General features: G+C 38.1%; 1 protein-coding gene across 4 annotated transcripts; it reads right to left on the bottom strand.

Annotated features, from left to right (window-relative positions):
- Nucleotides 1–49: 49 nt before the first annotated feature.
- LOC306870661 (hamartin-like) lies at nt 50–13526 on the bottom strand. 4 transcript variants are annotated; one of them, XM_079418057.1, is made up of 22 exons: nt 13405–13526; nt 11975–12172; nt 11729–11832; nt 11473–11625; nt 10561–10705; nt 10257–10411; nt 10067–10140; nt 9813–9973; nt 9262–9374; nt 8775–8937; nt 6192–6265; nt 6027–6084; nt 5856–5939; nt 5317–5755; nt 5159–5229; nt 4576–4748; nt 4001–4183; nt 3732–3842; nt 3509–3631; nt 3152–3339; nt 2430–2582; nt 50–2262 (listed from the first exon to the last, which is right to left on the bottom strand). In XM_079418057.1, exons 2-22 carry the CDS (start codon nt 12081–12083, stop codon nt 1767–1769), a joined length of 3330 nt encoding a protein of 1109 aa, XP_079274183.1. In that variant the 5' UTR covers nt 12084–12172; nt 13405–13526; the 3' UTR covers nt 50–1766. The 4 variants fall into 4 exon arrangements, with proteins under 4 accessions (XP_079274183.1, XP_079274186.1, XP_079274185.1 ...); XM_079418060.1 differs by having other exon boundaries at nt 5186–5229; XM_079418059.1 differs by having other exon boundaries at nt 11975–12139.
- Nucleotides 13527–17185: the final 3659 nt, after the last annotated feature.

The raw sequence follows: 17185 nt of genomic DNA, 5'->3' as shown, positions 1-17185 counted from the left end.
AATATACAATTACCATTTTAAAATCGATGACTATGACAAAAATATGCAAAACATATATTTTATTTTTTGTTGATCATAGCAAGTAGGACAACACAAATCTGTTTTCCCAAATTCAAAATAGTCTCTGGTTACCTGTTACACCCATCACCATCTGGTTGTACCATAGTTCAGATGTCTTTCAACAAACGACTTAAGGTGATGTACAGACTTCCTACTATTTTCAGTAAGGCATTTCGTGAAACAATATGTTTGAGAGGGCTTTTGGTACATAAGCAGAAAGTAAAGTCTAAGTGACAGGGAAACACAGCACAAGCTGTAAGACCACACTCGTAGTGAACTGTGATAAGAACAGTCTAAACAGAAAGAAAAACAGCAGTGATTTCCATAGATTTCAATTCTCATTGTAAACTCTCTGAGCCATTTCCCCAGCTGGCAGGCCTAAGCCAGCATTTTATTTTCTTTGCACTTCACATATTCCAATTATATCCTGCTCTGAAAACAAACCCTTTGGGCAAGTTTTTTTTAGAAAGACATAAGTATATTGCTCTCCTAAGGTTCAGCAATCTTAAGAAGGCCTGAATTCAAAAAAGTACTTTTACATCAGCCAGCTGCAGCCCATTATATGAAGCCTTTTCTTTGCAGATGGGGTATGACCTGTGCAAGACAGAAATTAAAGAATATAACAGAGGGACATAAGCCTTCTGGCTTATAGCAAGCAGCTTCTTTTCAGAGTTTAGTGTGTCCAAGTATTGCAGTGGCCGTATTTTGTACGCTATTAACACAAGAGCATTCACCCACCAGACATATCTTTGACCAAAAAGATATTCTCGTTTCACAACAGGTCTCAAATGGACAAATGCACCTACAGCAGCCTGGCCTGTGTTCTATAAGGCTCTGACGGTCCTGCAAAGCAGCAATCTAAATCGGTTTATTTTTTCCCCATCACCACCCATACCTTCGAGCTGGCATGAAGTGTTAGCTAAGAAGTATTGCACTGGTGACTGGGCACTACAATCCCAGCAGAGAACTTAATGCATAAAAATTAAATCTATTACTATAAACACAACACAAGACTTGCTTATTCTCTACAGGCGAAGCCCACTGCTACGGCATATACACACGGCTCGCCTCAGCAACGAAATGTGATTTCTTAGTCTACTTCACCTACTTCACATAGCTTCTTTTTTTGTTTTTCCCATTTTTATCGACCTGATTGGTTGGTTGGCTGGCATGATCTATTTACAGTGCTGCATTTGCAACGTAATGTGTGATTTCCGAGTCGTATCAGCGGAAGTTAACAATACTCATCTCATAACGACTCGAGGGGGCATTTCGCATGGAGCATTGTAAACCGAACGGTACTATTACAAGATCAAATACAGTGATTAGTAAATACATTTGCTGAAAAGTACAGTGAGACCCGAATAACATCCAACCACCACGCAATATAATCACCACGGTTGCTCACTAAATGCAGATAAAAAAAAAAAAAAGAAAAGAAAAAAAAAAACTGAATTACAATGAATTCATATTAGACAAAAAATAAGTGAAGCTTTTGTGAGGACAAGATATTCTCTTGCCAGTGTGGTGACTACATGGCAAATACCAAGTGACAACTTTTTTCTTTTTTTTTGGCATTTTGTAGTACAAGAGCTTTTAAAATGAACTAAAACTTTGCAAACCACTCAAACAAAAAGAGCAGCGCATTCTAATACTGGGTCCAAAATTATCCTCTTCTAACTGCTAATCATGTCAACAGTGTACAATCAATGCTCATGGTGGGTCTCGTTGTAATCCATGATTCTCAGATCCTGCTGCCTCCTCCGCTGAATATTATATGCCCGGGGTCTGTCCATTGGCTGCAGGTCAGCCTGGTCAGTAGCCTCTTCAAGCTCCATGCTCTCTGTGGGGTCTGTAATTGGCTCAACCTTAAGATCCTTAGAGAGGCATATAAAGGTGGCTGGCTCACCGTCGTAGTGGCTCTCGCTCTTATTTCGAAACATCTCTCTGGCTCTCTTACCCAAAAAGCTTCCGGTACTGGGGTAAGAGCCAACTGCCAGCGGGGAGTCGCAGGGGAGGGCGGGAAATGAACGGGTAAGGGCGGAAAGATCTTCTTCCTGACTACCATTAATGAGTGCTGTGGGTGTCTGAGGAGAACCGGCAGATATTTCACCACTGACACACACGTGCATTCCTTCCTCTTTTTTCTCGGGGTCCGCAGATAGAGATGGAGCAGATGGGCCTGTGTTGTTGCTACTTGGCCTGAAACACAAATAGAAATAGAATTCTGCTACACTTCCAACAACCCATCATCTTTCTCGCTGATATTTTGCCCTGTAAAGTCTAGAATGCATTACAGAACACACCATTTGTATATGTAAATCAGTCTGTGGAGGAGAAACATATGTGCATGACAATACAGAACATACCTCTGGTTGAGAGGACTGCTGGGCTCAGCTGGTGATTTAGTGTTCAGGTTTTTTAGCTCTATCTGGCAATAAAGCTCAAGTAGCTCAGATTGTAATGCCTGAGTGATGTGCTTCTGGGCCAGATACCTGTTCTCTGAAGCCTGCCGCTGCTCCCTACAGCAAACAAATAACCAGTGCAGACAAGGATTGAATGAGCAAATCTTAGAGCAAGATTCTATTGAAGAGATGAACAGAACCTGATGATCCATATTGTACAGATCAATACAGCACCACTTTATTAGATCTATCATTTGCATCATTAGCAAAGATATCATAACTAATACATAAAAAACAGGGTTCAAGTGGAAAACAAAGGAGGTTCACTAGTTGTAAAATATAACAATTAAATCAAAAATGAGTATTTACACATTTTAATTAAAAATTAAAATCAAACTAAATCTATTTTATTTGTTTGCCTACATTTGACGATCATCAGAGAACCATGAACATACAAATGTATTAAATTATTTAAATATTAAAAAAATATCAAGGGGTATAATCAAGGGAATATTTTAAGTCTAAGGTGTTCAGCTGGCAAATCAGTTCTGAAAACCCTTTAATATAATATAATGTAATGTAATATAATACCCTGTGTAATAAGAATTAAGACTTGGAATCAAACAAATATCACAAAATTAATTTGAACTTTTAACAGGACAGTGAAGGTGGAGGTCTGCTCATACATGGCCTGGTTTTTGACATTTTCCAGCAATTTCTTTTGCTCTCGGGTGACTTGCTCTTTCTTGGTGAGTTGGGTCTCCAGGTCTGTGATGCGCTGTTGGGCTGCTTCAAGTCTCTGACTCTGCTGAAGAGAGCTCTGCCTCAAACGCTCAACCTCACGCAGTGAAGATGCCTGCAGCATATTCAGCTCCTAACAGTCACAACAGATCAAGTCAACAATCAGCATATTATTCGGGTATAAATATGAATCGCATTTTATAGAGTGCTGTTAAAAATAGAACAGTCACAAACTGGTAGATTCACTGGTTCACGCAATGATGCAAGTCATAAGTCAGTAGTAGTTAATAATCATTGCTTACCTTGCTAACCTCAGGCCCCAAGTGGTCGATTTTCTCCACACATAACTTGTTGGCTTCACCCACAAGCAGCAGCTGCTTGTTCAGGAAAGCCATCTGCTGCTCCATGTTTTCACTATTGTTCAGCTGTGGTTGGATAAATCAGGAACACAAATCAATATATAAATTATCTTGCAGTGTGTGATAGTGTTTTATGTAGCATATCTTTGTCATAAACAAGTCTTACCTTGATGGACAGCTGGCTGAGCACGAGTCCCATATTACACACTTTGTTATTGGCTTTCTGGAGCTCTGCCTCCATTTCTCCGACCTTCTTCTGATTCTCTTGCAAATCACTCTGTAAATGATGCCACATTAAACATTAATATTTTACACAGTCCGCACATGCTCTTCTATATTCCAGCAATGGAATGGCAAATGTTGACCATTTTTGTGTGCTGTATTGTGAGCAAGATTAACTATGTAACTTTTCATGTCCTACGGCCCTATGATCACCTTTAACTCCTGCATCTTTGAGTAATAGTCATTCCGCTCCTTCTGTATCTGCTGGATTTGAGTCTGCAGTTGGTTCACAAGAGCATCTCTGTCTTCCTGTATATGCCTGGAGCGCCTCTGTTCCTCTTTCAGACTTACCTGCACAGCCTTCATCTCAAAGTCCTGAAGCTTGAGTTGGGTTTTCTGCCACACACACAAATATCACATTACTGGAAAATCACTTACAAGAAACAACAACTTAAGAAGGCTTTTGTTTCAAGCCTGACAAGACTTTGAGGGATTTTAACAGGGCAATGTCACCAGTCATGCCAAGACCTGAACGCTCACATTTTCTGCACTGATTACAGAGGAATATTTATCAAATTCTTCAGAATGGATTTATTAAAACGTGATAAATGGAGCTAAAAGTACTATTGCTTATTGGCTGGTAAAGCGAAACTAAACTAAATCAAACTAAAATATTTAATGAGTATGCAAAGAATGGGGCATGTGTAGAACGTAATGACTGACAAGCCTTTCAACTATATGCAGATTTTTGCACAGGCCTGTGTAACTCTTCTAGTTTCGTTAATTACCATGGAGTTGTTTTGCTCTTCCAGTGCAGTGACATTGACGATACGTCCAAATAGACGGCGGTTACGAAGTGCATGTTGCTCTCTCTTGTGTCTCTCATACAACAGCTGGTTATGCAGCAATAGCAGCTGACTGCGCAACATCCCCAGCTCATCTGACGCTGCCGACACAGGACCTGGAAAATACATTGCAATCAATACAAATGCACAAGAATAGCCATGTAGTTTAAATGTAAAAACAACAACAAGAATTAAGGCTGCAAGATATTGGAAAAACCATAACGATAGTTTATGGAAAATACAATAAAATTATATAAATAAAATAACATAATAAAACAAAACTTCAACAAATATTGTGCACTTATACTAAGAATCTACAGAGATTTTGGCTATTCAGCTGATCATAACCAACAATGCTGTTTGATTGATTTTATGAAGAATGACAGTAAAAAAAAAATCTGAAAAAGTATTTAGAGGAAAGTGACAGGAAAATGGAAACGAACACAGGAAAGTTGTAGGAGAAAAGCTGGAGGACACAAGCGTCTTGAGCACGGAGAGCCTATGAATTAGTAAAATTACTAAATACCTTTTCCTTTATTGCTATGCTGTTTACCTCCAGAGTGTGGGTCTGCTGATTGGCTTTGAGAGGACAGAGTTCTGCAAGAAAGCAAACGGACACTCTTCTGTCACATTTCCTCTAAAACACTTTAAGTAGTCATATCAGTAAGAGGAAAAGAAGTGTACCTCTTCAGCATTTTCTCATGGGTGTCATGACCCTGCTGAATAACACGATCCAACACCTCCAGAGGGGATGTGGCAGAAAGATCCTCCCCTTCTAGTTCCTCTCGGTGCTCACTTTCTTCTTCAGCCCTTCGGATGGCCTCTGTGGTCTTCCGCCCCAAAAAAAGAGATGCCACTTTAGGCAGGGCAAGGTCAAACAGTGGCTCATAAGGCATGGACCCCTTCGTCAGATCAGACAGAGAACAGATGGGGGTGAAAGTGGGCCAGAAGGACCAGGGTTGCTGCTCAACCCTGTTGGGTGTGGATGCTAAATTCTGCTCACGGCTGGGGTGAGACAAGAGAAGGGTGTCTAAGGAGCCTGAAAATGAGGAATCCAGGCCTGGCCTTGTTCCAAAGTCCAGTCTCCCGAGAGTCAGATTCAAAATATCCTCATTGATGGTATCTTAAAAGAAAACATTGGAGAAGGTCACTGAAAATGAAGCCACGATTTAACACTTTTAATGTGTGGAACTCATTGTTTTGCATGATTTCACTGCTCTCACCATCCTCTCTCTCCCCATCTGTCCTTTTAACAGTGTCAGAGAGCTGTACCAATGACACCGGAATCTTGGCATCACTTGCACCTCCTAAAAGTAGCAAAAGTAAAGCATATTAACTTGTGTGTGTCAGTTACTAAATGGAATGAGACTATAAATCTCAGCAGATATTCTCACCTTTGTTATTAATACTCTTCGGTGTGACTTTCCTAAGCTCTTTGCCCGTCTGAATAACCTGAATAGTTTTAGATAGAAAAGCATTTTTATGAAAACACGCCCACAGAATAGTTCTCAGAATGCGTTTAATAAGTAATAAAGCAAATGCTTTATGCGTCCATGTACCTTAGCCTGAGTACTGCTGGTGTTTTGGGCAGGCTGCCCTATTTCCTCTGAGAGTGATGGGAGAGAAGATGACCCTGAGGGCGTGGAGGGAGATAGGGTCCATTTTAAAAAGGTTAGAGAAAAACGTACTGCGCCATGGTACAACAGTTATACCCATTCTCTCAAGAAAGAAACTCGTAATCTTGAGCGCAAATGGAGAAAAACTAACTTGGAAGTTTTTAGAATTGCGTGGAAAAACAGTATGTCCAGCTATAGACAGGCTCTAAAAGCTGCCAGGGCAGAGCATATCCACAAACTCATAGATAATAACCAAAACAATCCAAGGTTCTTATTTAGCACAGTGGCTAGATTAACAAATAAACACACGCCACCCGATCTAAATATTCCCTCACAGTTTAATAGTAATGACTATATGAATTTCTTTACTGATAAAATAGATAACATCAGAAATACAATATCAAATGTAGATTCTACTGCGTCTAGTATTTCAGCTTCATTCATCGCATTCAAAGAAAAACTGCAGTGCTTTACAACTATAGGACAGGAAGAGCTAAATAAACTTATCAGTGCATCTAAACCAACAACATGTTTTATTTAGCCGTTACCTGTAGCAGAAGAACCGCTTCTCAATATTATTAGCTCATCGTTATCTTTAGGTCACGTCCCAAAACCATTCAAGCTGGCGGTTATTAAGCCTCTTATTAAGAAACCACAACTAGATTCTAATGAACTGGCAAATTACAGACCCATTTCAAATCTTCCCTTTATGTCTAAAATTTTAGAAAAAGTTGTGTCTGCTCAATTGTGCTCCTTCTTGCAAAAAAATGATCTCTATGAAGAATTTCAGTCAGGTTTCAGGCCTCTCCATAGTACAGAAACTGCACTTGTTAAAATTACAAATGACTTGCTTCAGATCAAGGCTGCATCTCATTGCTAGTATTACTTGATCTTAGTGCTGCGTTCGACACTATAGAGTAGACCATGATTTACTCACAGATCGATTACAAAACTATACTGGTATTCAAGGGCAGGCTTTAAGATGGTTTAGGATCCTACCTGTCCGATCGCTACCACTTTGTTTATTTAAAAGGAGAGTCATCACAATTATCACCAGTAAAGTATGGAGTACCACAAGGATCCACTAGGTCCTCTGCTATTTTCAATATACATGTTGCCTCTTGGTAATATTATTAGAAAATACGGGATTAGTTTTCATTGCTATGCTGATGATACTCAACTATATATCTCAACAAGACCAGATGAAACTTCTAAACTAAGCTAATAGATTGTGTAAAAAATGTAAAAGATTGGATGACCAATAATTTCCTCCTATTAAATTCAGATAAGACAGAGATATTACTTATTGGACCAAAAAAACAGTACACAGAATCTCTTGGATTACAATTTGCAACTAGACGGATGCACTGTCACGTCCTCTAAAGTCAAAAATCTGGGTGTTATATTAGACAGCAACTTTTCCTTTGAAAATCATATTTCCCATGTTACAAAAACAGCATTCTTCCATCTTAGAAACATTGCCAAGCTTCGAAACATGCTACCTGTTTCTGATGCAGAAAAGCTAGTTCATGCATTCATGACCTCTAGACTGGGCTATTGTAATGCACTGCTAGGTGGTTGTCCTGCATCTTCAATAAACAAGCTACAGATAGTCCAAAATGCAGCGGCTAGAGTTCTTACCAGGTCAAGAAAATATGATCATATTACCCCAATTTTGCAGTCTCTGCACTGGCTACCTATTCAGTTCCGTATCATTTACAAAATATTATTACTTGCCTATAAGGCCCTAAATGGTTTAGCTCCTGTGTACCTAACTTGTCTTCTACCACGCTATAATCCAACCCGCTCCTTAAGGTCGCAAAACTCTGGACTTTTGATAGTACCTAGGATAGCAAAGTCCACTAAAGGAGGTAGAGCTTTTTCACATTTGGCTCCCAAACTCTGGAATAGCCTTCCTGATAACGTTCGGGGTTCAGACACACTCTCTCTGTTTAAATCTAGATTAAAGGCACATCTCTTTAGCCAAGCATTCACATAATGCATCTTATAATCTTGTAGTGCAGTTATATCTGATCAAATGTACATTATTATTATTCTTTAGCTTGGGTTGAACAAATCATTTTTGCTTAGATGGAACAGCAGCTACGCTAATTATGTCTCTATTTGTTTCTCTGCTTCTGCCACGGGATGTAGGAATTACAGAAGCTTCAGTCTGGATCCAACCCTTAAATGATCTGAGATGACCGAACACCTGAGAAAAGATAATGCCAACCCCTCAGAGGAATTCGGAGGATGCCAATGCTCAAACAACACACAGAATTACCAAATTTTGCCATAAGTCAAACATATTAAGGTTCTGCAATATATAAATATATTGTGGAAACTTAAATTCCTGTAGAGCTGCTTTGCAACGATTTGTATCCTAAAAAGCGCTATACAAATAAAACGAATTGAAAAATTGAATTTTCCATCCCCTGTAACAAAAATAACCCCTGAAGCCTTGCGAGGGATCAAACAAACCATCAGTACCTTTTTGCTTTCTAGACTAGAATACATTTAGCTGACCTGAAGTGCTGGGCATCCGTCCTGAGAGGTGGGAGGCACTATGTGAGACATCAGAAACTGTGGTGGGGGACATTCCTTGAGAGTTGGGAGGGGTGGTCAGCCCACACACTGAGGAAGGGCTCCATATCTCCTCCTTTGTCCCTGAGGAGTTCATCCTATCACTCTATTGATGGACCAATCATAAAATCATTCAGTTAGGGTCACAGACATGCTAATCTACATTTAGAGGCTTTTTCTGACTTCCTGAACAATATGGATAACTACATACTTGGGTTAGGCTATTAACCAGTAGACATGACAATTTTTTTGCCATTTTGTTCAATTGTCATATTGCTTGTATTTACAATCTTTGCTCATTTTATTACTGATAGTTTACTTGTCTTCAGTGGGCTGGAGAACTTAACTTGTTACTGTACAAAGGTTATCAGGAAATGAAGTTACTCAAAAAATGTTGGTCATTTCACCTACGTCTTTGGAGGATTTTTACCTGATGGTCAGGGTTCTGTGCGCTGGAACCTGAGTCTTGGGTTACAGTGAGATAAGGTAGTGACAGAGAAAGAGACTGACGAACAGCAGCCATTGGTGTGACAGATGTGATTTCTGTTAGCAGAAAAAGTAGTTAAGATTCACAATCAGTAATCTCACAAGAAAATGTAAAAAAATATATTAATTATTAAAACATAAAAATGTCAAAGTCTTTCTGTATTGTATGTAGATTTCATAAGCTGCTCTCCTTTAGACATGAAGCGTTGGCATTTGGTAAGTTTCTACTATCGTGTACATATTTGTGTTGTATATGTATTTGTGTTTTGATAATTGCTTCTTAATTAGTAGATGGCATTATCTTGTTTTATGGGGTGCAACTTATGATTTTTTTTTTTTTTTAATAAATAATTTGTGATGAAGACCTGTGAATGCAAATGCCTTAGTTTCAATTTTCAAAATAAAACTCTCGTGGCTGGATTTACAGACAATAATTACATAGGACACCACTGAATTAGTGTTTAGTAAATATAAATCATAAATAAATCCTTTTACCATGGATGCTGAGCTCTGACCATGATCGGCTATGGTCTACAGAGCGCCGTGATATGTGATCCGATAGAGAGGAGTTTCCTTCTTCAGATGATGCCTCCTTAGAATCCAGCGAAATTTTGGCACATTCAATCACAATATCATGAGGCTCAAATCTCTTCCATCTACACACAGTCAAAAACAGTAAAGCATGAAAAATCACGTTCACTGGATCATGTAATGATATAACAGAAATCATAATATTTCATTTTACGTACCTAATTGGATCAAGCTCATAGTCTTTGGTTCCGGTGATGAGCTCAGGATGTATCCGTACATACTCTAACATGGGCTGTTATAAAAGGAGGAGGAAATTTTAGGCCAGGTGTTGAAATAGTAATAATAGTTTTGCCACTTATATGAAGTGACCATTCTTAAAATTGTATGGAATGAAAGATAAAACCTTACCTTCACCACTTCCTCAAATGTGTCAACATTTGCTTTCATACTGTAGTGGGCACGCAAGTAAGAAATGAAACTACAGGGATACATGCCATATAAACGATGAAAAAGCGAGTATATGCTGGCATGTAGATGGACTGCAAACACTCCGTGAGGATGACCTACAGGACACATTCATAGAATGAGTACTTTTAGACCAAGTTATGATTCAACTACCTAGAAACATAGCACTTCTAAGAACTGAAGCATAATAAACACCATTTCATTTAAAAAAAAGACAAAGATTTTTGCAGTGTTTCTGCCTGGGTACCTGGGTGACGTCGGTTCCAGGCAGCAAGCCTTCCAAAGATATCAAAGTACTCGCAAAGAAGCTGTTTATTGGTTTGAGGAATCATGGGAAGTAGAGCGATCAACACCAGCACACCAGTTATGAGAACTACAACATCAGAGTCAGCCTGGAAGTAAAAAAATCAATTAAAAATAAAAATCAAATTGAATTTATATTACTACCATTCAAAAGTTAAGGTTCAATGAGATGTTAAAAACAAAAAAAAACAAAAAACAATACTTTTCTTCAGCAAAGATGGATTAAATGTATTAAGTGGAATAAATATTCCAACAGGGTCATTCCATGTCAATTTAACTAAAGGTTCTGAAGAGAGATAAACATGTATAGCAATGAAAGTCAAAATATTAAATGTCACGGATGTATATTTACTAGTAATCTGCTATTTTGTCAAAATGACAATATTTACCTGAGATGTATATCATGTATATCCTTCTTCAGAAAAAAAACTACTGACAAGATCAAAAATTAGAGCCAGGAAATTCTGAAATTTGGTTCATTTTACACAAAATGACCCAATAGAAAACAGTTGTTTTAAATTGTAATAATATTCTACAATATTACCATTTTAATATATTTTTGATCATAAGAGACTTAAATCCATTTAAATATCTAAAGACTGAACCAACAGTTTTTGAACAGTAGTTTATATAGATGTACATACATGTATGTATAGAAGATAATTTAGGGACAACAAGAGAGTGAATAAATGACAATCTTCATTTTTGGATGAAATATCCCATTAAAACAATTTCCACATTAGAATATAATTTCTCGGTTTTCTCATGTCAAAACAACCCACATGCAAGTCATTATCCAAGTTCAAGGTCCTATTTGTAACCCTATCACACTTGACTGGCTTTGAATTTATGGTACCTTGAGGCATTTGAGCAGCGAGGCAAGCAGAGGGAAGCGAGCAATCTTGTGGATCCATGGTGGCTGCTTGCGAACAATATGGCCGAGGAGGGTGATGGTGGAGACGCGGCAGCTCTGCTTGCCCATGCATTCATTCATCTTATCTAAAAGATACTAAAAAGAAATATATCCAGATGAGGCTGTTATTCATTAATCAGCGATCCATGATGAATCATTAATTCACCAAATTGTATACTGAAGATGAGTCTTCCTTCACCTTATCATGGGGCTCCCTGACAGAAGACAGGATGTCCACAGCTTGAGATGAGCTTGTCTCCAGGAAATAGTCCACAAGGCTATTCAGCAACATGGTCCCTTTTTCTGTCAAAAAAAATCCTACATGTATCCATTTACACTAACAAACATTAAGTAGTGAAAGTTCAAACAAAAGCTGGACACTGGCTATGGTACAATTTTCTCAACATGCACTTGAGAAGTTATGTGAACACAAGAGCCTACTAACCTGCACTGAGTGTTTCCTGCAGCAGGGTTTTGACTTGCTCCAGCTCATGTAGGTCAGTGGACCCCAGAAGAGGGATGAGGTCAAACACATTTGGCTGGTCTTTGGCCATAGCTGTGCAGGACAGTGGGCAGGACTGATGCCTTTGTCACAGCATAAACCGATGCCCTGTGGTGTCAGCATGGGGTGTGCATGCATGAACTAGTGACAAAAATTCCAACACACAATTACAAAAACAGAGAAAGAACAATAATGTGATTTAAGTCAACTTGCTACTAAAAAAAAAATATCTGTGTCTTTAAATCTAGCAATGTGCCTACATAGTGTTTTGGACAGGTGTGCTTTGAGTCTGCAACTGAAAGCTTAGAACTACAACTAAAATACTGCATTAACAAAAAGTACTGAAGTGTACCAGCTCTACATATGTACTATGGATATACTGTGTTTTAGAACAAGAGCCACAACAATTTCATTTTTTGGACCCATGCTATAGCAATTGTTTTTTGACATGCACCATGGATTTGGACATGGGTTATGGCAATACCAGGTTTTTATGGAAATGAGCCATGCCAATACCATATTTTCTGACATTTGCTGTGCTATAACATTGCCAAGTCCTTTTTTAGCACATTTACCATGATCGGACAATAAGTTGATTGTATAATTGGACATGCATACATGCACACATATTTATAGGGGTCAGTATGGTATACATAAAAACCATGATACATGAACATGGTATTCACTCAGCACCATGGTATAACCATCTGATACCATTACTCCATACCAAACCAGTAATATGTTGGGTGTAATCTCAGCAATTCACTCGTCTAAGATACCCAAAAAATGCTGTCTAGGTAGTCAGCTCACTAGGTGTTGAAACGCAGTCATTATGAAAATCAAATGTAGACAGTCATGCTGGATTCAGCGAAGAAAGTTGAACTGCACGCGTTTATAAAGACTGAAGGCGAATTAAAAGCAGTTGGATCTTGACTTCACGAATACTTAAACCTAATATTAATCTAAAGACCTTTAACTGTTTTCCTCAGTTTCATTGTAAGTGTTAAACTCAGTAAATAAAGCAGTTCTTATAAATGCCATGTATTCCGTGACAGCAGCGCATTCATCACATGAGAGAGCTTTAACTCTGCTTCGCGTCTATGACACCTTTTGCCATCTGTTTTTACTAAAACCCGACTTTCTCTACGACAAATGTGGCACATTTAACATGCACCAGGCGCCTCAAAAACAATTTATTACCGTACAGAGAGTGCGAACTTCACACAGTCGCCATCTTGAACACCTCACGACCTTTTACACTGCTGAGCTGTTTGCGCAGATGAAAAACTTAATATACGTAACGAACCAAGCGAAAGTGCAATCCAAAGCTGAGGGTTTATGGGCTGATGTTTAAGTATAGAAAGCATACTGACCGACTCTCCTGTCTCGCTGTCACGAGATCACGGCATGAGTGGCAGAAAGGTGTGAAGTGCTGCTGTGCAATGAGAGCTAGCTAAGCAATAAGCATGTAGCGGCTTCAGCGTGACAGAAGATCACAGCGCATGCGCGGAGTTTTAAAAGACAAGTAGCGAACAGACTTGAGTTTTAAAAATGTATTGGCCTATAACTAACAAATATAATTCTAAAACGTATTTCAACATACATTGACGGTGCACATGGCAAAAATGTACACCCTGGTAATAAAATCATCATCAACATCACCACCACCACCACACAGTAATACCATAATAATAGTTTATTGTTACTGGTAAATAATATTATTTAAATATTTACATAATTAGATAATAATCATAAATACAGTACACAATATCCTTGAGCCAAATTAACGAAAGTACCTGATGTGACCAACTAAGGATATAACAGAGAAAGGAACACATCTAGTATTACTAAAAAAATTTTTTTTCTCAATTTCTCTTTCATTGAGTAGGCTACAAACAAAGCAGGCTGAATTTCACTGAGCTCCTCGTTTAGCAATGTGTAGTTTAATTATAGCCTGTTAAGAGGCATTAATTAATGTTCTGAGATTGCCAATGCATAGGCCAATGCATCTGATTTATTATGAACAATCAAGAGAGAATATTAGAGAGCCATTAGCAAAAATGTCCAGAAAGGACAGCAATCAGATCAGACATTTACAGCAACAATGAGCACTGGGGACCTGATCCTGAGCAAAAGACCAATCGGGGAAAAAAAGTGGACATTGCGACTGACCAGGTGCAAACCCAGATAACACCCCAGCTTCATGCTGATATGCTTAATATACTGACAAGGTATGAAAATGGTCTAAGTGCTGTGAAGCCAGCAGTTATCTCTACAATGAGCTAAATTTAATTCAGTTTTGATCCCACTTATTCATCATATACTGTCACCTCTAGATCCCCACAATGCAGTAGTGGTCTGGCAAGCCCCTCTATTTATCAAAGAATCCTGACAATATGCATCACCGTTTCCACATATATCAGCACTGATAATAAGAAGAAATGTTTCTGTCAGGACCACCATCGTCAATATAACTTACGATTAGCATACTTTTTAGGTTGGGGAAATGGTTCTGTTCTGGCTAAACACTCCCTGCCCATCCACGCAGCCTAGCAATGGATAGGAGCAGGGAGAGCAGATACCATTAATGTTCTACATGATTATTTTAACAACATGATTCAGTGGTCTGACTCAATGATACACTATATTGCCAAAAGTATTGGGTCACCCCCTTCTAATGAACATGACCCTTTTCTATTCTAACATGACAGTGCCTCTGTGTATAAGGCACAGTTCATAAAGACGATTGATTCAGTCAGTGTGGAAGAACTTGACTGGTCTGCAGAAAGCCAAGTCCTGATCCCAGCTGAACACCTCTGGTGTGACTTTATATGCAGACCTTGAGCCAAAAACTCATCACCAAACACCAATGACTTGTATAGACTCTATAAGGACAAAAGTGTTGGGACACCCCCTTCTTTAGAACAGAAAAAGGCACTAACAAAACTGTGGCAACAAAGATGGAAACATAATTCATGTATTTAAAAACTGAATTTCCATCTCTGTTGCAACAGTTTTGGACGTGTCTAAAATGGCAGTACCCTTATGTACAAGTGTGACGTCCCTGAGTCTTCTCCGGATCCTATTGGGCAGAGTGTGGCAGGCTCTGATTGGTCTTCCCAGTGTTAATTGTTAATTAGTAGCATGTATAAGTGTGTTATTTGTTATTTGAGGCGGGCACTCTGTGGGGATGTTTTCTCCAGAGTGTCTTTCTTTTTGACTCTTTGTATATTTGTTTCTTTTGGCATTTCTTATATCTTGTAGTTAATGTTTTGTTGTTATATTTATTTATTTAGTTTTCTTTATTATCCCTAGACCTGTGCTTTATAGTCATTATTGATTGCTGTTGTTTTAGTTTAGTTAAATAAAACAATTGGCGTTGATATCCTTTGTTTGACCTTCTTTTTGTTGCGGCTTTTTAAACGAGCTGGTCTTAACAACAAGTCATTGGTGTTTGGCTCACGGTCTGCATATAAAGTCACACCAGAGATGTTCAGCTGGGATCAGGACTTGGCTTTCTGCAGACCAGTCCAGTTCTTCCACACTGACTGAATCAGTCATGTCTTTTTGAACCATGCCTTATACACAGAGGCACTGTCATGTTAGAATAGAAAAGGGTCCTGTCCAAACTGTTGCTATAAAATTAGAAGCACACAATTCCCTAGAATATCATTATATGCTTAAACATTAAGATTTGTACTCATAGAAATTACTAAAGTAGTCAAACATGTTCATTAGAAGGGGGTGACCCAATACTTTTATAATGTATATTCACTACCAAGTCCTGACTGGACGAGAGGAGGAGCTGGGGATGGAGGTGGGTGATTAGTTCCTGAGCGAAGCGATAGCTGTTGAATAATGACTGAAGGGACCTTATGAAGGCAATTATGATTGGTGTCGTGATCCTATAGGTAGACGTGGATCAGCTGAGTGTCAGCTGCGAGCTTGAGTACATGACCTGCAGAACTACCACTATGCTCCATTTCTTGAGCACCAAATCAGCATGAATGATTTCTGAAGGATCATGAGACACTGAAGACTGGAGTAATGGAAGACTGCTTTGCCATCACTGGAATAAATTACATATTAAAATAAATTCAAATATAAAACCATTATTTTAAATTGTAATAATATTTCTAAATATTACAGTTTTAATTTATTTTTTTGTGATTTTGTGTAATGTGCATATAATAAATTATCTTTATTAAACAATGTTTGGTCACACTTTATGTTAGGTGGCCTTAACTAATATGTTCTTACATCAAAAAATAAGTACAATGTACATATTGTGCTCATATTGTATTGCAAAACACTTTTGCTGCTATTGAGGTGCGATACACAGGTAAGGTTAGGGACAGGTTTGGTGGTATGGATAGGTTTAAGGGTGGGTTAAGGTGTAAGGGATGGGTCAACAGTGTAATTATAAATGTAATTACAGAAATTAATTACAGATGTAATAACATATAAGTATTTTTAAAAATATAACTACAATGTAAAAACATATATGTACACAATAAGTGCATTGTACCAAATTATTAATTTAAATGTAAGTACATAGTAGTTAAGGCCACCTAATATAAAGTGGGACTCAATGTTTTATAAAGAGAAAAATCCTTTATAGCATATGACTTTTTTGTTGTAACTGTTAAAAAAGAAAATAGAAAACAATTAAATTTTTTATTTAAAAATTAAAAATGTATTGATAAAATATTATATTACTTTCATAAGCCTGAATACTCAACCATGAGCTAAATATGCACTCCTGAGACTTCAGATAGCATTACAAATTTCTTGGATGGTTGCCTTGCATTCTCAAGAAAGACCTGAACGTCTATTATTACACCATTAGGTGGAGCTATTTTCCTGCCACACAGCTTTGCATTCCTCTTACTCTTCCAGTACACAACACCAGATTTTATTGCATCTAGCATGAATCAAACATTAGTGTGTGTGTGAAAATATGGTATGAATGTAGTAAATAAAATTTTAGATCTTGATTAGGAGAACAAATTTTCTTTATTCCAGCTTCTTTAAAATCTTGCTTCTGCAATTTTCCTGCAAGCTTTCTCTGCATTAAAACATAGCTGAAACCAAACCATTATCCATTGTGTTGTAAATGCCTATGCCCTGAAGCTCTGCTAAATTCTGAGAAGA

Source organism: Barbus barbus (assembly GCF_936440315.1).
Source record: "Barbus barbus genome assembly, chromosome: 6".
NCBI lineage: Eukaryota > Metazoa > Chordata > Actinopteri > Cypriniformes > Cyprinidae > Barbus > Barbus barbus.
Note: the sequence above shows the minus strand (reverse complement) of the source record. Positions and strands in the feature narration are given on the sequence as shown.

Excerpts from the sequence above, each read along its gene's own strand:
- LOC306870661 (XM_079418057.1), bottom strand. The coding sequence starts at position 12,083 with ATGGCCAAAGACCAGCCAAATGTGTTTGACCTCATCCCTCTTCTGGGG. Across the intron at positions 10,412-10,560 it reads CTGGAACCGACGTCACCCAG|GTCATCCTCACGGAGTGTTT; the intron begins GTACCCAGGCAG and ends TGTGTCCTGTAG. Across the intron at positions 5,230-5,316 it reads CATGAGAAAATGCTGAAGAG|AACTCTGTCCTCTCAAAGCC; the intron begins GTACACTTCTTT and ends GCTTTCTTGCAG.